Below are 22932 nucleotides of genomic sequence, written 5' to 3'. Positions count from 1 at the left end.
ACTTCTTGCAGACAGAATGAGGACTCAGACTATGTCAAGGCCAAAGGGCAAGGGTCCATCACCCCCTTTTTCTATAGTCCCCCGAGTCCTTCCCTGTGGGCCTTTTTCGTGACCATGCCTGTCTTAGGTCATCCCTCCCTTTAGGAATCTCACCCTTCATTGGCTAACTGTTCAGACTCAGGGCCAAGCAGGATGAAGTAAAGTGGGCAGAGGCAGCATCCATGCCAGGGAGATAAGCTTTGTCTCCTTAGTGGCTTATGGTCCCAAGGTCTCTGACTCGGCCTTAGCCATGGGGGTTTACAGCTCCTGAAACCAGGCAGGGCGGTTCCCAACAGTAAAATGATATACACATTTACACAGGTGGATACAGGGTAGTTAATAGTCAACAATTAACATGATAATAACACATGAGAAGATTTGTGGCCTTCCCCCGGTGCAGTGCCTGTGCTTTGAGGGGTCCAGAAAAAGGAAATTTGACGTTCCAAAGGCGTGTTATAATAGATGCAGAAAGGCACCAGAGAGGCTCAGTTAAGGTACACTCACCTTTGTGAGGGAAAAATACCCATCTAGGGCATGGCTACCTGCTATGTTCTGCTTTTATTTAGGAAGTTTTCATTTTAGACCATCCTATGTGGTTCTTTAGGTCTGAGTCTGTAAGGCCACCATGCAGGCCTCCCCTGAGCTTGTCAGGTTTCCCATGTGGCCCCTTTCCTTCCACACTAGTATTTTTAAATATTAATTTACCTCCAAATTAGTTTCTTGTCTTATAGATAAGTTTTAGGTACAGATGAATGTTGACTTTTCATATATGGTTTTTGAGTAACCTTAGATTAGTTATTACTATATAAGCATAAAATAAAATGTATGTCGAACAAGAATTTGTCATAGATTATCTTTTTATTTGCTATTCTCATCACTGAATGTTTGTACAGTATTGTATAATTCATTTATTTACTTAATATGCTTTTAGATTCTATAATCTTTAAAGATTATATCTATAAATCTATCTTTCTAAGAAATTATTAATATAACATTAATTTGCATTTTGTTAAGTAAATATATCTCCTTTGGTGTTGTTATCAACATTTGAGAATTTATTCAAAGAAAAATGAAAGGAAATATATTGTGTAACTTTTGTCCTTGAGTGTCAATAAACGCCCTTGACAGACACCCCGTGAGTCATAATCAACTGTAATTTTTTTGAACAGCATAGTTACTGAGAGGATATTTACTCAATCTACAACTGAGTAACTGATACTTTTACTTTGAATTAACAAGGACTGTAATTTGTAAGAAGTTATAGAATTTGCTCACTAAAATTCCACTTTACTATCTGCAATTTTCTCCTTTTCCATGAGAACCTGGTTATTTCTGTTCAGCATAGCATGCATATTCGATGAATATGTAAGTGTGTGTTTTGATTGACTCTGGGAACAATTTCTTGTCACCTGTTTTATTTCCTAATCTGTGTCGTACAGGTAGTGCCATTAAGATGTTTCATACGCGTCAGAAGTAGGGCGCCTAGAAGATGTTGGCAATGTAATTACATCGTACATCATGAGTGATCTAACTTTGGCAGAGCTGAAGATTGCTTCAGTTTTGAATTAATCACAATGACCCCAACTTTATTGCTGTTGAGTTTCTAGAAGTGATAAAATGTCAACTCATTGGAAATAAAATGACAGAACTTAAACAATCTGACATGACTAATGCGGAGTTTCTCTGACTTGTTCTATATTCTGTAGACTTTATTACCAACTACAATATTTTACTGAAAAATTCTTATCTTAATAAATGTGTCTTCTGCCTTACTAAAATGTATTTCTGCTGGGTAAAGAACAGAAAATTCAGCATTCTCTATATAGGCGTCTTATGTACACGAAAACCTCAGTGCATAAAACAGATGTCGGTAGTGAATCCCTGTTTAACTTCTATCACATCTTAATTTTGGTAGAGCAGGTTATTGGAATACTATTGAGTCAAAAAGTTTTGGACAGTGCTACTATTTCAATTTATCATAAGTTTTTCAATGCCATTAGATAATTATGAATTTTTAGGCATATTTTATACTCACAACTTTTTAACCCTTAAAAACTGCTATTCGATGTATACTGATAGAGTACAAGGAATTGGTGTCTTCACATTCACTGCTATTGGCCATACACAATGTGCTTTTGTAGCTCATAATACTCATACTTCAGCATATTGTCTTGAAAAGAGGGGAAGCCTTTGTCTATAGTGTGTGTTATCTGATGTTCTCCTGTTGCTTTTGGAGTTTTCAAAGTGCTCCTGACCTTGGAGGGTCTCAGTTTTGGCAGCACTCGTCACCTCCACTAATCTTAATTCCTCAATGATGACACCAGGCCAGATTATTTCCCTTGAGTTTTGATTATTTTATTTTTGCTTTAAAATATTCAAGTGGAAAGCTAAGTCATAAACCTAATATGTAACTTGAAGTCATTCCCTAGATCCCAAAGAATAAGCAGAAATATCCAGATTTTTGAAAGTGAGATGGCCATATTTTACTAAAGATTGCATTCAACACCTGCACCCACACCCCACCCCAGGGGGGCACCACCATTATCCCCGCCCCCCTGGCACTGCTGGTCGTGTGTGAAATCTGGAATCCATTGGGCTTGAGAGCTCTTTCTCGAGTCTCTATCTGCCAGCTCTGTCTTTGATAATTATTTTGTCATAGCTTCCTAACTACACACTGTTAGAGGACAAGTCACGGTAGATTATTCAACACAGACCTCCATTGCTTAATTTTATTAGGAAAAATTCAAGACTTTCCCTAACAATTATAATGTACCTTGAGATTGGACCATGACCAATCTACTGTACATTCAAGGTTATTAGTGTTTGTTCAGGTTCTTTATGACCATCACAAACTGAGAGGCAAAGGATGTGGGAACATTTCTGATCAATCATACTTCTATGTAATATATATGAAGAAAGGAAGAAGAAAGGAAAATAATAACAGCTCAGATATCTATGCCTTGTCTATTTTTTTTGGGGGGTGGGCAATTTGTCCCTGAGAAGTTTAGTGTAACTTTAAATAAGTGTCACACACACACATTCTTGGAACACGAAACAGGAATCAGACATCCTCATATTTGCTAATAAATCGGAAGTGCTTCAGTAGGGTCGGGACCTGATGTGGCTAGTGGGAAACAACGAGAGTCTGTGGAAAGCTGGTTGTGGAAGTCACATTCGGTCCCACTTTGTAGTCATGACCATCTGAACTCAGACAAACTCCTTTCAAATACCTACCTTTAGTCTTCTTCTTGACAAGGTGAAATATAACTTACAATTTCATTCTTTCTCTTTGCTCTGGTTGCCTCAATATCAGACCCTGCTTTAGCCTTCAAATAGTGAGCATATCTATATGATATCACGGTATGAAGTGTTTAAAGAATAAAACCTAATGAAATATAATTCTAGCCTACGAGAAGCTGATAGTTTGGTTAATATGACTTCTTAAACCAAAATTATTTTATAGTATCTATAACAACATTTCATTATTGCCCCTTGGAATACTTTTTATCTATCTATATTTATTTGTTTGTTTCTTAAATTTTTTCTTCATATCTCCTCCAAAAGCAGATATACTATGAACTAACTATTAAATCAATTAATTAAACAAGTATCTCATACCACTGTAAAACGTACTTTCTATCTTTTACATGAAACCAAGCAAGCTTTAGGTAAATATTTAGCTCTCTTGAAAGTAAATATATTACATGTGTTATTGAGGTAATGTCTGTTGGATGTAAATAAGGCTAATTTTAACATTTTAAGAACAAATGGTGAATATCTTCTGAGAGGAAGGGGCAGAGCACATGGCAAAATTTAATGGCTACCAGGTTTCATTAAATTAATGTTGGAAGTGATTGTGAAAAAAACATAAGCCCTCTAAAAATAATTGGTAAGAAAGAAATCTATTTGGCAGAATCTCCATAAAATGATTGATGTTTTTTCTCATGCTTCTTGAAGCCAATATATGTTATATCGCAATGTGTAGTTTGTTAAATAAACTTCACTCAAAAACCTATTAAAGACTTCCTAATTTAATTTTTATTCATGTAACTAAAAGTCCAAAACAAATTAATTACCTTGGTTGCTTTTACTCATGGGAAATGTAATCCAAAATCCATTAATAGACATCTAAACTAAAGAGCCAGTATCAAAATATAAACTTTGTATTTTTGTATTTAGTTTTGCCTTTGCACTTTTATGTCGTCCCATTTTCTTGCTTTCCTTGTTTTGATTTGAACAGGTTGCTATTTAATTCCTTAATATCTTCTTTGATGACATGTCAGTAAAATAGCTAATACTATATATTTTTCTTACAATAATTTGTAAGGTATATATAAACCGTACAATGTTTTGAAAATTCTTTCAAACAATGTACTTATTTTAATTTTTGTGGGATATTATAACTTTTTAAATGATTCTGCTACATTTTATATAGACAAGGATTTTTCTAGGCTTTTCTGACTCAATATGAAAGTCATAGTAATGTACGTGCTCCACCTGGTGGTAAAAATTAAGCATTTAATTTTTTTATGTTAAAAATGGGAGTTAGAACTTTATATTCTAATTTTAAAAGTGTTTAAAAGTGACTAGCAGGGTATCCAGTACAAATTTACAAAACACATGTTGAATATTAATCTATAATCTACTGGACTTAATTTCATCATGAATTAAAGTTTTGGTTACCTGTACATATAATCGTTTCACAGAGCATTTCTAGTTTAATGATTTGTTCTAATTGAGTAAATAGTCAATTTATTTTTATATTTATATTATTTTTATATCATTTATTTTAGTGAACATAATCTTAACTTTCTATCAATATTTAGATATCTATCTTTTACATGTATGCATCACCTAATTATGAATTTTTATCTATGTTTTATATACTGCATTCTGTTGTATCAATATCAATCTATTTCACAGATATTTTTATTGATATTAGGTACACTTTGATGCTGTGAATATGTAAAATATTTCCTCCCAGTAATTTTAATTTAACACACTCTACTATCTATGGTGCCCAATTGAAATTCTAGAAAATCATAATCCTTATCTTGACAGTATAGTGCCTTCTGATTTTTCACAAATATGTTTTAAATTTGACTTACATTCTATAGGCTATATTTTTCCAACCTAGTAATCTTATTATATATCTTACTAACTCCACTGTCAACACAAATTATTTATGTCCCATCAGGCATCTTCCATCTGAAAGTTCCTGAATCTTCTCCAATTGGCTCAGCTATTGGAAGAATAAGAGCTGTGGATCCTGATTTTGGACAAAATGCAGAAATCGAATACAATATTGTTCCAGGAGATGGGGGAAATTTGTTTGATATTGTCACGGATCAGGACACACAAGAAGGCATCATCACATTGAAAAAGGTACAGAGACAGTGGACTGCCCAATAATAACTAAAGAACGTAAAGACTAAAGCTTGAATATAACAATAATTTTCACTTTCTTTTAAGTAACAATATTTCAAAGAAAAAAGATCAAATTGACTATGAAGTATTCACTCTCACTGGTACTTTTATTCTGTGATTATACAGGTATGATTTTGAAGATTTTTAATTTTTTATTGTTAGAAATATAGGAGAAAAATTAATTTTAAAATAAGATGGAGAAGTCAGCTCTAACCCCACAAGGCGTGGTCCTGCCCCCTTTATGACTTTTCTGGGAATATGAATGTCTGACTCACACATTGTTGGTGAACGGTGACTTCATAGTGGAGGGATCCCGGTTTGGGCAAGCTCTACTACTGGAGGACTGAAAGAACTGAGGGTGAGGCACAGACTCAAAATCACTGTCAGCGGTGTTAAGTTCAAGTTAGACAAACATCAACAGAGTGAAGGGTTACAAGTGAAGCGGAGGGTGGTGGGTATCTCACAGTGAGGCGGTCAGAAAGGGCCTCTCTGTTAGGGTGAAATTGCAGCAGAGACTGACGCAAGCAAGAGATGAGCCGTGTGGTGTCTGCATTATGTGTGCTCCAGAAAGACTGAGCAGAAATTGCAAAATCTCTGAGATGAGAGCATACTCAGCAAGGACGCCAGAAGTACAGTGAAGGAAGGTGTCTGTAGCCAGGGATGAGATCAAAGATACAGAGAAAGGGCCCATCATGTAAACCCTTGCAGTCCTGGCCGAGGTCTTCAAATAGATCATGATTTGGGAAGCCATCTGGGGTTTAGGTATAGATCACCTCTACCCTGTAAAGCCAGGCGGCTCTGGTAGTTCTGAGCAGAATAATGACTAAGAAGTAAGAATAGAAATTGACTAGTTAGGAAACTGTAGAAATGGTTCAGGAAACCAGGGATGGAGATATGGATCCTGGCCTTTGTGGTAATGGCAGTGGTGAGAAATTGTGAGATTCTCTCTCAATTTTAAAGGAACAGGCAAAACAGATTTTTGTAAATATTCTGACCATCCAGTGAATTACACCAAGCATTTGGTTAGTTGTTTTTAGTGTTGTAATGTGTTTTAGCGTCTAAATAAGAAAACACCAGAGACAAGTTCTATCTGTTAACCTATTCTGTTGGGGAAGAAAATCGCCATCTAAAGACTTTATATATTAAATCTCTAAAAATAACTGAATAGTACATTTTTATGACAACATTTTAAATTGCTTATTATCTACTACTTACCTATCACCTACCTCCATATCTGGTGAGTATTTTATATTGAGTACAGGTGTAGTATACACACATACACAGAAAGATACATGCCTTGCTTAAACGTGGCAGTATAATTTCATTAAGATAAAATAATAGAACATCCAACTGAATAGCGTTTATTAAAAACTCAAAGTTAATTTACACGAATATACTTTGTTCGTTGATATACAATTGAGATGCGATATTATAGCTTTAATTTGCATTTCCCTGATGATTGGTGACACTGAGCATCCTTTCATGACTATGGGCCATCTATCTGTATGTTCTCTTTGGAGAAGTGTCTATTCAGGTCAATTGCCCATTTGTAATTGGATTGTTTGTTTGGTTTTGGTATTGAGTTTTATAAATTCTTTATAAATTTTGGATATTAACCCCTTATCAGATGTACTGGCAAACAAGTGTTCTCCCATTCAGTGGGTTGTCTTTTTATTTTGCTAATGGTTTTCTTTGCTGTGCAAACCCTTTTTAGTTCGATGTAGTCCCATTTGTTTTTCTTTTGTTTCCCTCGCCTGGGAAGATATATAAGATGAAATATGGCTATGAGCAATGTCTGAGAATTTACTGCCTATGTTTTCTTCTAGGATTTTTATGGTTTTAAGTCTAATATTTAAGTCATCAATCCACTTTGAATTTATTCTTGTATATGGTGTAAGAAGATGGTATAATTTCATTTTTCTGTATGTATCTATTCAATTTTCCCAATGTGATTTATTGAATAGACTATCTGTAGCCCATCGTATGTGTTTGCTTCCTTTTTTGAATATGAATTAACTTTAATGATCTGGGTTTATTTCTGGGCTCACTATTCTGTTCCATTGATCTATGTGTCTGTTTTTATGCCAGCAACGTGTTGTTTTGATTACTATGGCCTTACAATACAGTTTGATATTCACCTCACAGCTGTCAGAATGGCTGTCATCAATCAATCAACATACAACAAGTGCTGGTGAGGAGGTGGAAAAAGGGAAACCCTTCCCCTTTCGCATTGTTGGTGGGGATGCAGACTTTAACCACTGTGTAAAGCAGTATGGCGATACCTCAAAAAAATGAAAAATGGATCTGTCTTTTGACCCAGGAATCCCACTTCTGGGAATACATACAAAGAAACCCAAAACACTAGTTTGAAGGAACATAAGCACCGTTATGTTCATTGCAGTGTTATTTACAGTTGCCAAGCTATGGAAGCGGCCCAAGTGTCCATCAGTAGCTAAGTGGATAAAACAACTATGGGACATTTAAAAAATAGAATACTACTTAGCAATAAAAAAGAAGAAAATTTTATCCTTTGTGATAGTATAGATGGACCTGGAGAACATTAAGCAAAGTGAAACAAGCCAGTTAGAGGAAGACAAATACCATATGATTTCACTCACATGTGGAATCTTATGAACAAACTGAGCTACCAGAGAAAATGGGGACAGACTCAAAGGTACAGAGCAGGGTGGCAGCTAAGGGTGGAGGGTAAGGGTGGGGATAGAAAAATCAAGCCAAAAAAAAAAAAAGGACTCATGGACACGGACAACAGTGTGGTGATTGAGGGCAGAGGGAGCATAAGAGAGCTTAATGGTAACAGAAAAATACATTAAATAAAAATGTAAAAAAGAAGAGATACAACACTATTTTATTTTCAGGTATGCAACATAATGATTTGTTATTTGAATATATTGTGAGATGATCACTACAATAAATCTGGTTAAAGTCCCTCTCTCTTAGCAACTTTTAAATATGGACTTAATTTTTTTGTTTATGCTTCCACATATAAGTACTACCATGCTTTATTTGTCTTTCTCTAACTTATTTCACCAAGCATGTTACCATGAAGCTCCATTCACATTGTCACAAATAGTAAGATTCCATCATTTAATAGCTGAATAGTATTGTAAGGTTTAGATCTATTTATCTCTCTTTCTCTCTATATGTATGTATATGTGTGTATATATAGATATAGATATAGATTTACATGTCACACTTTTTATCTGTTTATTTGGCAATGGACACTTAGGTTGTTTCCCCATCTTGGCTACTTCAAATAATACTGCAATGAAGATATGGGTGCATATATCTTTTCAAGTTAATGTTTTCATTTTCTTTGTATAAATACCCAGAAGTGGAATTGCTGGATCATATGATAGTTCTATTTTTATTTTATTTTTTGAGGAAACTCCATTATATTTTCCACAGTGGCCTCACCAGTTTACATTCCTACCAGCCATACATAAGAGTTCCCCTTTCTCCACAACCTTGCTGGCACTTGTCACTTCTTGTTTTTTATAATAGCTTTTCTAACAAATATGAGGTAATATCTTATTGTGATTTTGATATGCATTTTCCTGATAATTAATGATGTTGAACATCCTTCCCTGTACCTTTTAGTTTGTAGTTATTTAAATAGAGGGGTTTTTCTTCCCAGTGAAGACTAGATGATGCAACAGTGTATGCATATATTCAGTAAGCTCTGAGAAAACTTGATTTTGAACTGATCATTAGGTGTTCTAGAAGAACTGGATTTATTTTTCTGGAATTTTTAAAAGATTGTATTTATTTATTTTTAGAAAGTGGGAAAGGAAAGAAAAAGACAGGGGAAGAAATATCAATGTGAGTGGGGTACTGAACCCACAAATCAGGCATGTGCCCTGACTGGGAATTGAACGGGCAGTCTTTCAGTTTGCAGGATGATGCCTCACCTACTAAGCCACAACAGTCAGGGCCTTTTGAAACTTTTCCCTTCAATATCTAAACGTGTCATTGTAATGAATTTGATGTAAAACCATATTTACATAGGGATTATATTCTTAAATATACTAAATGCATTTAGAAAGTTCAAAAATATCTATTCTACATTTCAAAATGTAGTTGCTTTTTAAATATCAGTCATTTTAATTGGTTGGTTAACATTAGAGCATGATATCATTTGCTTGCAGAGAGTTTTCCTTTTCTAGCTCACTTATAATAAATTAAAATGTTTGAATTTTTCTGAAGCACGTATTTCATTATCCTTTAGTCCCTGTTTTTTTTTTTTCTTTACTTGTTTTCTCATTGCTATTTCCCCCTTTCTCCTCTTTCTCTGTATAGGAAGAACCTAAGTGGATAAAAATGATGGTCAAGTTTATATGAGCGGAGAATAATAAAAGGCATTTTTTTAATTTTATTTTTTAGGCAGAACTTGAATTCAGTGTATGAGCACTGTGACAGAATACTATTTTAGTGTGTCATTTTGAATTCAGAATAACATCATGAATCTTTATAAATCTCTCCAAGGCACAAGATACTGGTTAAAAATTGTCTTTCTTTGTATTTATCTCATATTGCACTAAATAAAGTATAAGCAAATAAAATGTGCAATATATGTTAAGTATTATAACAGTAAAAAAGTGAACAAAATCAGAATAATAAAACTTTAAAACATTCTTGACACATCTAAAAATTATATGATGACTGCATTTAAAATCAGAGAATAAAGTGTTTTAAATTCAACAATTTTGTTAAGTGAAAAGCTAAGTTTACTATATTTTAGCCAATATTTTTCTATAGGATAAATGAGAATAAATACATATTTATTGTATATTTAAATAATTATGAAGTTATATGAGTTAAAAATGTTCAAAGACTGAAATAAATAAATATTTATTGAAGCAGTGTGGCTTTCTTGTTACGGATTAAGAAATTTAGGCATTTAAATAGTGGCACAAATACTTAAATTATGGAAAAGAACAACTCAATATCATATAATTTATCAAAGAGTTCTATATCACTTTTACAAAAATATCTATTGGGAACTAATAAGTAATGATATCATGTTTAAAATAAAGAATGCTGAAATTATTTCCTATTTATTTTAAAATAAATCAAACTTTTCTATAACTAAAAACATTCTTATTATACATTTTGATATTGCTTGGCATTGTTATTTCCTTTCTAATAAACATAGCTCTGATCACATTGTATCCAAACCAGAATTATTTTATTTTTCTTAAAAAACATAAGAGATAAAAACACTTATTCCTCGCCAGGATTCATTAATAAATAGGCTAAGTTCTCAACTGGTCCCATTGGAAACATCTTTTCCTTGTATTCTGTTAGTCACTAAAATTCATTTTCTCTTGTAACCTTAAATGGCAAGGAAGTGAGTTTAAATGATTTGCGATCAGAGCACCATCATGTGGTTAACTTTTGAAAACCTAATTAAAAATGAAAAAAAAAAGAAAAACTTTTTATGTGTAGCCAAATATACAGCTGAATTTAAGTTTAAAATATTTCTATTTTTAGCCAGTATGACATGGGTAATTTCAAAGAAAAATGAGTAGTACTCATTATTTGTTTCTGCAAATAATATGTTCCTATTTCCATAAAGATTTGTCTTCATCTTTTTAAAATTTCTACCTAACTTCCTTAAACAGTCTCACCAATTGTAAATTAGCCCCCAGACTGACATAACTGATGTGGGGTGTCTGCTGCCTTGTAGATGATTCTGTTTGTTGCAACGTCTTTTCAAATTGTCTAAAGTTGAATTCCTCTCCACTCTAAACAAAAGTGCCCCTGCTCATACTCTCTCCTCCCTGGGCAAGGTCCCACCTCCTCTCCAGTTACCTGACCTAGAAATCTAGACTTTTTCTTTTTCTTTCTTTGTAAATCATTTTTATTGTTATTCTATTACAGTTGTCCCAATTTTCCCACTTTGTCCTCCTTCGCCCATTCATCCCCCACACCCCGGTGAGGTCCCACACCGTTGTCCATGTCCATGGGTCGTTCCTATACGTTCTTTGTCAGTCCCTCTCCCGTCTATCCACCACTATCCCCCCACCCTTCGGTCACTTTCAATCCATTCCATGTTTCCATACCTGTGGTTCGATTTTGTTCGATCGTTTAGTGCCCACAAGTAAATGCGTGGATGAGAAACTTGTGGCACATTTATACAATACAATGCGGTGGAAAGAAAGAACCCCTGCCTTTTGCAACAGTGTGGATGGAACTGGAAAACATTATGCTAAGGAAATAAGCCAGTCAGTGAGAGACAAATACCATATGATCTCACCTGTAAGAAGAATCTAATGAACAGAATGAACTAATGAAGAAAATAGGCTTTTTCTTACGCTGCTTCCATTGTCACTGACTTCTCTTTGCCAAATAGAACATGAAGCCCTGCCACTGAGCTCTCTGACTGGGGTTAATACTTCCCTCATGGGTTAAGTCACAACCCTCCCCATTACCCCTTTCCAACACTGCCACGGCTGTGCTCCGAGCTTACCTTTATCCAAACTTGAATTTTCTGATTCCCACACCTGGTAAGACAAAGAATAAACTAATAAATTCTGTATTACCATCTCGGGCATATACACACACGCATAGACCACGTGCAAACACATGTACACACATGCACACACTACTTCAGCATTACACCAAACTGACTGCATTTGCTACCGAAGATGCTGTGCTCTTCTTCCTCCTGCATAGAAGGCCCTGCCCCTCATGAGTATCTTATTCTTCCCTGCTCCTGAACACGCCTCTGGCCCACGCTTTTCACCAAACACTTCCTTGAGTTCGTCAGGCAAAGTCAATCACATCTTACCCACAATGTTAGCGTTTCTGTTAAAGCACCTGTAATACTTACCGTGCTCGTATTTGAAGCACACGTTTCTTCCTACCCTGCTTTGTCATATTTATACATTTGTGCCACCATAAAAAAGGAAACCCTTGAAACACATAGGGCACTTAATTTTTTGTTGATTAATAAAAAAGGGTTTCATGCTGGTTCACTGCTTTACTTTCCAAATGCAGTTTCTCTCAGCCCTCACTTGCTTACACAGAACTCAGCATGCTTGTAGAGCGCTTACATAATAGTGTTCTACTGTTGATGCAAATGGGAACTCTGAAGTTCAGAGAAGAAAGGTAACTTTTTCCAAATCACACAGCTTGCAATAAATTTTTTATATAATTTACTTCAACTTTTTGTGAAAAATAATATATGTTAGAAGTAAAATGTGACAGTGGTCATTCAAGGAAGCTAAAAAAGAATTAGCATCCCCAGATTATTATGATTTATGTGCATATACATAATATACTGTACTTACAAATTTATAATAGTTGATAAAATCTTTTATCATTTTTATGAACCAAAATCCTCAAATAAAAGCATCAGAAATTCTTCCAATTATTTTTTGTTTTGTTTTATCCGAGTTACTGAATTTGTTCCAAAATTATTGTCACTAAAATATAGACATAGAAATAATATCCATGATTCTTAAATAAATTTATTAAAGCTGTCAAAAATGAGTAGTGCCGCAAAAAAACTATAGTATGTAAATTGCCAATAGGAAAATTAAATACTTTTCTGATAAACAGTTTTGTAACACATTTTTTTAGAACTAAGTTGTGTAAAATGCATGTGTTTTCATTTTAACATTTTTGTTTAAAAAAACAATTTTTGTCTGGTAAGTCCATCATTCCCCTAATTTAAAAAAAATTAAAACTGAAATACTATTAACATTTGTCAGAAGTAATGTCCAGGTTTTAAAAATTGATATTTGATTGTTTTCCCTTTTATTATAGGGGCATGCATTCTCACCCGATAATATAACAGCTTTTATTCATCAAGTAATTATGTGACTACTATTTGGGATAAATGCTGAGTTGACATCCTTCCTCAGTGATGATGAGATCTACATAGACTGCCATTCAAAGCTCTCAAACATGGACATTCGTCCCCATCTCCCCAGACACACATGGCATCCAAGCTTTACATTTTTCCATAGGACTCATTGCCACCCAACATACTGTATACAGTTTGCTTCTTTATGTCATTATCTCCCAGAAGATAGCAGTGCCAGGCAGCACCCAGGGAAGCTAAGGGAGGCCTTGACCAGCTCCAGGTTCTTGTCATGAAACAAGAAGGATCCCAAGAGTGTGATGGGAAGTTTTAGCAAAGCACAGTAAATTTATTAAAGTGATAGTATGCACCAGAGGAGTGGGAGCTGGTGACCTTGGAGAATGAAACGTGCGGGTGGGATCTGGGTAGTAGATTTTTATTAAATGTGGACAAGGGGGCGAGGAGGGTGGTCCTCTGCTTCTGACCCGTGTGGGGTGACTGCCAGAGCAGCTTGCCCTTGTCTCTCCTCTCTACATAGGGGTTTATTTTTGGTCCTCCTAATTATAGGAAATGGGGAGGGGAAAGATGGAACAGGGGGTCAGTGAAGGTCCTTCCTGTGACGTTCCAGCCAAGGTGGAGAAGCAGCTAAGCAGAGCATGAGGCCTTTGTTCTCTGTTGTAACTTTCCTACCTCAGTAGCAACCTCCATGCTGGTGGTGGTTTTTGTTTGCTTTGTTCCAACATCTACAGCAGTGTCTAGAACACGGTAGGATATTCTAGAAATATTTGTGGAAAGGAAGACCACAGGCCCCTCAGTGATCTTCTCTGAGGCTCACTGCCCTATGACTTCCCCACATCTCCTTCTTCTTGTCTCAGTTCTGGCACTACCTCTCAGAGATGTTTTTTCCACCTATTCTATGTAGTGTGCCCCCTCCCCTGAACTTTCTGTCCCATTACCTTGTTTGCTTCCTAAGTCTTATCACTAACTTAAAGTTACACATTTATTTATTTATTTATTTGTTGCTGTGGCTTTCCCTTTTAGAGTGTATAATCCATGATAAAATAGACTTAATTTGCTAACCACTATATCCTCACTCCTACCAGGAAGCACAGTAAAATCTAATCAAATATTTGATATTTGATGTATGTGGATTTAGAATAACTCAATTAAAGAAGTAGGTGCAGACATCATTCATGGGTGACTTTAGATGTGACCTGAGGAGCGGCAGAATTTTAGAATTTCTTGTGGAATGAGAAAGTGTTACAATCACGTAAGTGAACTCGCTACTCTGCTGATCATAACACTAAGTTTCGGGAAACAGTTCCCTCTGAAATGACGCTTGAGGTAAAGTGATATCTTTGTAGTCCCTCTTGGTGTAACAACCTTGCCTTACAGGAGCGTGTTCTTATTGTCTTTTCATCCTGGTTCAGCCCGGCATAAATCTGTTTTCAAAACTTCCAGTCTTGAAACCACTATCTAAATCTACAGATTTTGGTTATTTTGGTTCATTGACATTTTTTTCCATTAACCATTAAGACCTACTGTGATAAAATTCAGAGAATAGCATCTTAATTACTAAAGGGTACTAAATTTTAAGAATTGTAATGTTACCGTGTTAGTGAAAATGATACGTGTTCATCATAAAAATTGAAGCATTACAGAAGAGTGAATAGTAAAGAAAGATGAAAGCTCAGCCATTGGGAGTCAGGTATGCTGTAACTGGGTCCCCAGCAGGGGGTTGCTAAGGCTGAAATCGAGGTGCCCACCCAGGCTGCCATCTGAGCTGAGACTTAAAGAATTTTTCCAAGATTACTGGCTGATGACAGAATTCTTTTGTGTGTGTGTGTGGTTTTATGACTGAAGACCCTATTTTTTTTTTACTAGCTACTGGCCACAGTCCAGTCTCATTTCTGGCACCCCTTAAGCAGCTGCTAGGCGGGCTCTTATTCTCAGAGGTTGACTCAAGGCCAGGAGTAAACCATCCATAGTGACTCTTCCTTTCATAGGTTCACAGGATTAGATCAGACCTCTCAAGTAAAGTATTCTTTTTAATTAACTCAACATTGAGTAAGAACCTTAATTATATTTGCATAATTATTATTTTTTTATAAAACAGCAAATTCATGGGGTAATGTCCTATTCAATTCACAGGCCCCTTGCACACTCAAGGGCACAGGATTATACACAAGTACAAATCAATGTGTTATCAGTGGATAACAAGTTGAAGCTGTATCTAGAAGAATATAATTTCCTGAGACCCACATGGAAGGATAGGACTCTGTGGAATGGTTTGATGAGGTACAATTAAAGGGGTTCCCCTCCTGACTTCCCAATGTCCCATTTCCGTCCGATGCACAGTGGAAAAGGGTAAACCGTGTCCTCCTCAAGGCCAAGACAAAAGCCAGTGTCCAGAGTTTCTGCTCCAAGTTAAAGTCCAGTCCAGTCCAGCACCCAGCTGGCTTAGTGCGTGTTTCTAGCAGCAGTCTGGTGCTGTGCTGCAGTATTTAGGCTGATACCTGGAGCCTGTGTGTGGATTCCTCTCTTGGCCATGGAGAGAGGATACTCAAGTGCATGGTGTGAGTGCCAGCCGAGAGAGAGAGAGAGAGAGAGAGAGAGAGAGAGAGAGAGAGAGAGAGAGAGAGAGAGCGAGCGCACAGACAGTCCTTTCAGAGCCCACACAATCTGCCATGGGCCCTGGTAGCTGTTAAGCCCATATGGTTGCATGCTCCTGGGTGAGAAGGCACATGATAAAGAGGGCAAGTGCATCACCAGGTGAGAATGAAAGAGAGAGAGAGAGAGAGGGAGAGAGCGCACTTCTTTGTTCCCCCGAGATTGTTTTGTATTGGGTTGGTTTTAGGACAAACCAGGTGCTTCTTCAAAATGACCAATCAATTTCTCAGGTTTTCAAGGGCTTTGGACGGGTTCATACCCCCTAGTTAGACTGACAGGTCTCTATGGTCCAACACCACCCCTTTTTACCCTCCAACAATCTGGTACCGAAGGGCAGAATGGAAAAGTGTAAATCCCATTGGTGTAGCAATACCGTGGTCCCCTGGAGCGTGAAAAGCTGTCGCAAACGGGCTTATGTTCCCCCGTTTATTAAGCTCAATGTTTAGTTCCCTTTTATTCCCCTTTCCCAGGTAAATAATGATGGTAACTATTGGGGGGCAGGGATGTTGGAAATATCTTGGAATTCTGTCTACCAAAGCTGTGGTTTACAAAATTTCTTAACATATAACCCTAGCTATGCACTTTATTCAACATTGTCTAGAAGCATGAGTTCTGGAGGAGCTCAGAAAGGTATTTTCTTGCATTTGATATGTTAACGTAAAAATAAATGGCCAAAGTGAGAGGCAGCAAGCATTTATCTGAGGCCCAAACAAATAGCTGTGCATGCCCTGGCTGGCATGGCTCAGCGGACGGAGCGCCAGCCGGAACGCTGAAAGGTCACTTGGTCCACTCCCCGTCAGGGGAGGCGACTGGGTTGCAGGCCAGGTCCTTTGCTGGGGTTGCACCAGAGGCAACCAATTGGCGTTTCCCTCTTGCACACTGATTTTTCTCTCCCTCTCTTTCTCCCTGCATTTACCTCTCTCTGAAAGTAAATAAGTAAAATATTTTTAAAAATAGCTATCCGGTAACACTGCTTTAGGCAGGAACCCAAATAGTATTTCAATGAGGAGGGAAAGGCAGGGAGGATTTATAGAGAGGGAAGGGGAAATACTTAAATAGAAGGAAGGCATTTCCATGGATATTAAAAAAAAAAAAAAACTAAGGAAGGAATGTCTACAGGCGTGGAGGAGCTACCACAGGAATGCTAATTCTAAAGAATCTCTTTAATGTTGGTCTTGTAGTCATAATGTCTGCTTTCTTTTAGCTTGGTATACATTTGGTTAGAACACAATGCTGCTTGAGGCCCAGTGCAAAGGTCATTTTCTCAGTTTTACATTCCAAGGTTTTGAGGAATAAGACAAACAATGCAGTACCTTTGGAATAGCAGCTCTGGTTCCATTTAAAACAGCTCAGCTGGTATTGTTTTTCATGTGCCATGAATTACTTATCCTTCTGGAACAGGAGAAAATCATTTGGCACTTAGTATTTTATGTAGTTTTTCACGGCCTGGACCTCAATGAGGAGTAAAGAAACTGGTTAAAACCAAAGATGCTAAAAAGTGATTTCTCACTCAAATCTCCCTTTATATTATGATAAATAATTAAATATATTGAATTCTATTCCTCCATATTCTGGTTTCTTACCTTGCAACTTTGTACAATGTCAAAAGTTTTCTGAAAATTCTGTTCTCACCAATTATCCTTTATTGAAACACCCTTAGGAGCAAGGAGTTACTCAGCTGAATTCCATTTAATTGATCATTTTCTTATTTTACTAGAAAGGTGCTTAAAATTGAATGGATCCAAAGCAATGCAACAAAGGTTTCTTTTCTCATGCAAGAGCTAAATTTGTTCACCTTTATAATAATGAATTTCTGCAATAGAATGTTTTTTTAATCCTGTTTGTTCTAAATTTATTTCAAATTTTAGAGTTTTTGCTGATTGTAAAGTAGATGAATTTCATTCAGGTGGAGGGGAGTCAGTCACATGGGTTGAATACAGTCAACTAGACAGACATCAGTATTTATCATTGTTCTTTTGAACTACTCAGTTTTAAACGTGGCATAACCTAAGGGACTGGGTCATGAAGATGTAAGGCCATTTGGATATCATTGTGGCATTTCTCCTCTAATTTTCCCCAGTTCTTTGATCACTGCAGGACATCGGTTTTCAGTTACAAAAAAATATGTATGTACAGAAAGGTTCCTTCATCTCACCTACGTCTCCCTGACCACCAAATGCTTGCCTGCTGTGATAGCTAAGGAGTTCTTAAAAGGCATAGGCTCTGTCTGATTTCCTTAAAAAACGTAGAAAAGGTTTCAGAATTATGCCTTCATTTCTAGCCTTGAAATGGACTTTTGAGAATTAAGTCCATCACATAGCTGTGGAATTTTAATCAAATAGGCATTTTAATCTCTAGGAGAAAGTATAAAGGGAAGTGAGGTATAATTGGTATTAACTCCTACATTCTAGGATAAAAGTTCATTCTGGGCCAAAAAAGGGGGTATGAGTCAGAGCAACTCAAAAAGCTTTCTGGCAAAGGACTGAAGGTGTTAAAGTCAAAATGCTCTTGCACACTAGTGGTTAGGGATCACTGTGATAGAAAAATCGTGTCCTTTGACATTCACAGTGCATATAGAGTTTGCGAAACCGAAAACGTATTTTCTACGTTCTCTAATTTGGATTAGCTAATGGTTACCTCTATTGTATACTTTCATCTGCTCCTTTAGGTTTCAGATTTAACCTTGAACTCTTTAAATGGTAGGGCATTAGGACTTCTTCAACAACTCACTCCCTAAATGAGATGGCCTGCTTCTCACTAGTCTGAGCTGGTTGACTAGAAAGAGAGCTAACCTCAATGGCCATTGCATATTTCTGTCCTCAGGCTGCATCCAAGCATTACCAGCACATAGACCATCGTATTTTCTAAATAAATTCAAGTTTGAAAGGTTTAATATTTAAAGATTTCTTACTTTTTAAACCTGAAGTTTACCATTTTAATAATTTAAATCATTCATTCTATAGGAGATTAAAGGAATAAGCCTACCCAATATTTACGATAGTCTGTCAACTTGTGCAAATGTGTGTCTTGTCTTGCTTTGATCTTCATTCTGGGCTGAGCATTTCCAGTTGCACAACACACCTGGCAGTTAAATAATGTTTTGTCAGCCTATTTTGCAAATCAGGTGTTCCTTCATGAGTTTAACATCTTTAACAAAACGAGGGGTGGGCCAACCAAGCCAAAAGCATCACAGGGTTATCAACTCTCTTTTTCAAGATATTGTATTTGTATTCACGTAACCAATAGTTATAACATCAACCATGGCAGTTAACATGCCATTTTTTACTTTGCCTTAAAGATAAATCAAAATCCCTAACAGGAGAGAGATGGAAATAAAAGAAAATCAATATTATATGTAAATAATTGTGAGGTGAGCAACTAAAAAATATAAAAAGTAAAATAAAGCATTAAATTTAAAGTAGATAAAAACATGAATAAAAACTGGATGAATGAGATAAAGTGAAGGGAATGATTACAGGGAAAATAAACAGATCCCTCTGAATTAAAATCACTGTGAAAAACACTTAATGTCAAGTCCAAAAGGTATTACTATTTGCTGTAATAAGCTCCATGGAATTATAATAGTTTTTGAAGATTGTACAGTAATTTTTACATTTTCTTTTTCCATTTTCAGAGAAAACACATAAAACAACAATCTAGTCCTTGAAAGACAGAAAAATACATCCTTTATTTCCCCCAGGTGTGCTGAGGTAAAAAAAAAAAAGAAAAGAAAGTAAAAAAAAGATGCATCAACACAGCAATTAGCAAGTCTAGCAAGTTGTAGCGGTCAGACTAGAGGGAATGAATTTAGAAAACAGAAGTTTTAAAGGGCCTCTGTAAACCTCTAGTCTAATGTGAACTTCATGTTGTCTTAATTTTCCATAGGTGGTTAAAAGTCACAGCCACTGACCTTCAAGTTTTCATTTATATAAAACACCACAGCATTACCACATTTCTAGAATATAATACGTTTAGTTATTAGGAACATAAAATTTATATTCAGAATAAAAGTCGATATAAGCAGTTGTAAAGTTAAAGTAGAAAAATCAGTGACTTTATGGACAAATGACTTCCAAATATTATATTTCACAGTTTTCCTTAATTGATTATGGATGTTCAAAACCTAATTCTCAGTAAAATATCCCAATAATGCCTAATAATTATATACCCAGTGCTGAGAAAACAATAGACTAAAACTCTTTTCATAATGAATACGGCATGTTTTTAAAATCCTGATACAGCCTTTTTCTAGAAAAAAGATCTAGACATTTAAAAGCATTTAATATAAAATTATATTATTGTCAAAATAAGAAAAGTGGTCCAAGAAAAAGGAAGATATTTTGTTTTAGCAAAATTTTAAGTGGAATACAAAGAGTATCAATTATCCAGTTTCAATTGTTATGCTTTCATTACTACTAAGTCCCACTAGATGTCAGTATTGTATAAGAGCAGAAAATGTTTTCCTTAAAGTCCTTTTGCTGTTTCAACAGCCCAAGTAAAATGAATAAACCCGACCTAGCCTGTATGTGTGCATATATGTCATTGTAATGTATGCAACTGATTATGTTTACAAGTTACCCACAATCTTCTACCAGTGAGTGATTCTTTTCTTAAAACATTTCAAACCAATACAATTTGTATCCACTTGCAAATGGCCTGAAGCAGCTTTCGCTGTCTGAGCATTCGTTATGAATGTACCTGCTCACTCTCGGTTTGTCCTCACTACAGCCATTAGATTTTGAAACGAAGAAGGCGTATACTTTTAAAGTGGAAGCCTCCAACCTTCACCTTGACCACCGGTTTCACTCTGTGGGCCCGTTCAAAGACACGGCCACGGTGAAGATCAGCGTGCTGGACGTGGAAGAGCCCCCGGTTTTCAGCAAGCCGCTCTACACCATGGAGGTTTATGAAGACACTCCCGTTGGGACCATCATCGGTGCCGTCACTGCGCAAGACCTCGATGTGGGCAGTAGTGCTGTAAGGTAAGAAAAAGAAACTTTTCTTTTCTGTGTCAGAAAAAGACATAAAGACTTAAAAAAAATACTCTTTCCAAACTTGCATGCAAGTACAATGACTTCACATAAATATTTCTGGGAAAACCAGAGTACTCGAGCAAAAATGTCCCACATAAATCCCTGCGACAGGGTTTAGCAGCAGCGTGATGTTGGGCATGCCACTCAAGTGCACCAATCTCAATGCTTCACCTGTAAAATGATTTCATGATGCAAACTTAAGGGTTGATTCTCATGAGTAATGATATTATTTTACAGTTCCCGGAATATAATAGACATTTAACACACTATCAGTGAATCTCATCAGAAGAAAGTGTTTGAAAGAGATAGTTTCACCGTTTGCAACTTGCAGTTCATTTTCTCACTATGACCATTGTGTCTGCTGATGGAAGCACAGGTAGTCAGCCCTTGGGGAAGATGAATTGAGAAATTTCTCAAAACCCAGACTTTTCCAGGAGTTCCTATTGTCATAAGGCAGCTGGGTGGTGAGCAACAAAGCTATCAATGGAGTGAAAACCTGGAAGGAAATCTCCTTCCCCACCCCCTCAAAACCACAAATTCCACGTGCACGGCTGAGCCACAGTGAGATTGTCCTTTTCCTCCCTCCTTCGTGGATCCTGTAACGTATTTTGAGGCTTGTTCTCATTCAATTTTGCTTCTCCTCTATGTTTAAATTCCTCGCACATCCACATGTCTGCAAGTATGGGGGCGGTGAAGAGAAAGAATCTGAATCTGAATCTTGCACCTCTAGAAGGTACACGAGAACCAAAGCAAAGAAACTTTAAGTAGGCTTTCAGTGCCAAGTGCCGCTCTGTTGTTATAGGGAAAATATGTAGACACAATATCATATGATTTTATGCAATGGGGTAATAAATGATTTTTAAAAGATGGATCGACCATGAAGCCATAGCCCCCATACATTCATAGCATATAGGGAAATCTCAGGAAATGACGAGACCATGCCAGCTTTGTTCTTTGTATTCATCCGAAACCGTCCCCCAAGGTGGCCCACATAACTTCCTCCTTGAAGTATACCTGTGAACCGGGGGGGAAGACTCTAAATTCATTTAAACGTTTGTCTTGGGAAAGGTAAAACAAAGAGCAATTACTGAGCATCCCTACATACCCGGTGAAATGCTGGCTAATTTTCTCATTGGATTCAAGTTGTTGTTCTGCTCATCCATGTAACAACATGATTCACTTCCAGTCACACTCCAGAAGACTTTATTTATTGCCAGTGTTTGTAGGGGTGTTCTCAGGAATCCACCATGCTGGTGGTGGTTATACGTCACCCTGTCATCATTCATCAATCTTTTTCCTGAAGCCCTTGCGTGTGCTGTTCACAGCGTGTGGGAAAGTGGGAGATACCTGGTGAATAGATTTACAGGTACTCTCAAGAATATAAACAGTTATGGAAGAAATATCAAAGATTGTAAAGAAAGTAAATAAATAAATATGCCATAAAACTCTCTACTCTCTACAGTGTGATAAATGAGGAGAATTTTGGGACAGTGGAACACATTATCTAGGAGAACATACTAGGTAGCTTAAATTTACCATATGTTTTATTTTTGTGGACTGATAAAACAGGATGAGGTTAAATAGTAATACATTGTTATGTAATGTAATGCTTGAAAAAAAATCAGAGAGTCTATAAGTAAAAAAACACCACCTGATAAAGCTAAGGTGAGACTTACCTACCTCCAAATACAAGGAAATGGTTAGACTCAAAACCCTAGTGTGAGAAATAAAGGAAAGCTACATTTTAGAGAAACTCGTAGCAGCTACAAGCCCGATTTTTTTCTAGTGTCACAGCAGCTAGTGTCTGACAAATGCTACTTCATGCGAAATAAAATAGTATCCCCAGTCCTACTTCTAATGGGCATTGACTCCCTAAAACTGTAGAGGCAGATAGATTGCTGTGAGGGCTTGTCAAAAGGCAAAGCTGCTATGGAA

The 22932-nt window shown here is 36.5% G+C and overlaps 1 protein-coding gene across 1 annotated transcript in view; it reads left to right on the top strand.

The window, feature by feature from the left end:
* The window catches only part of CDH12 (cadherin 12), a 348244-nt gene that overhangs the window by 283631 nt on the left and 41681 nt on the right, over positions 1-22932 (top strand). The window contains exons 6-7 of the mRNA XM_024578513.3: positions 5237-5424; positions 20693-20946. Of these exons, the coding sequence (XP_024434281.2) occupies positions 5237-5424; positions 20693-20946 (442 nt within the window). The remainder of the gene's footprint in view (positions 1-5236; positions 5425-20692; positions 20947-22932) is intronic.

Source organism: Desmodus rotundus, chromosome 1, assembly GCF_022682495.2.
Source record: "Desmodus rotundus isolate HL8 chromosome 1, HLdesRot8A.1, whole genome shotgun sequence".
NCBI classification, from domain to species: Eukaryota; Metazoa; Chordata; class Mammalia; order Chiroptera; family Phyllostomidae; genus Desmodus; species Desmodus rotundus.
The sequence above is the reverse complement of the archived record's forward strand: the minus strand, read 5'-3'. Positions and strand labels throughout refer to the sequence as shown.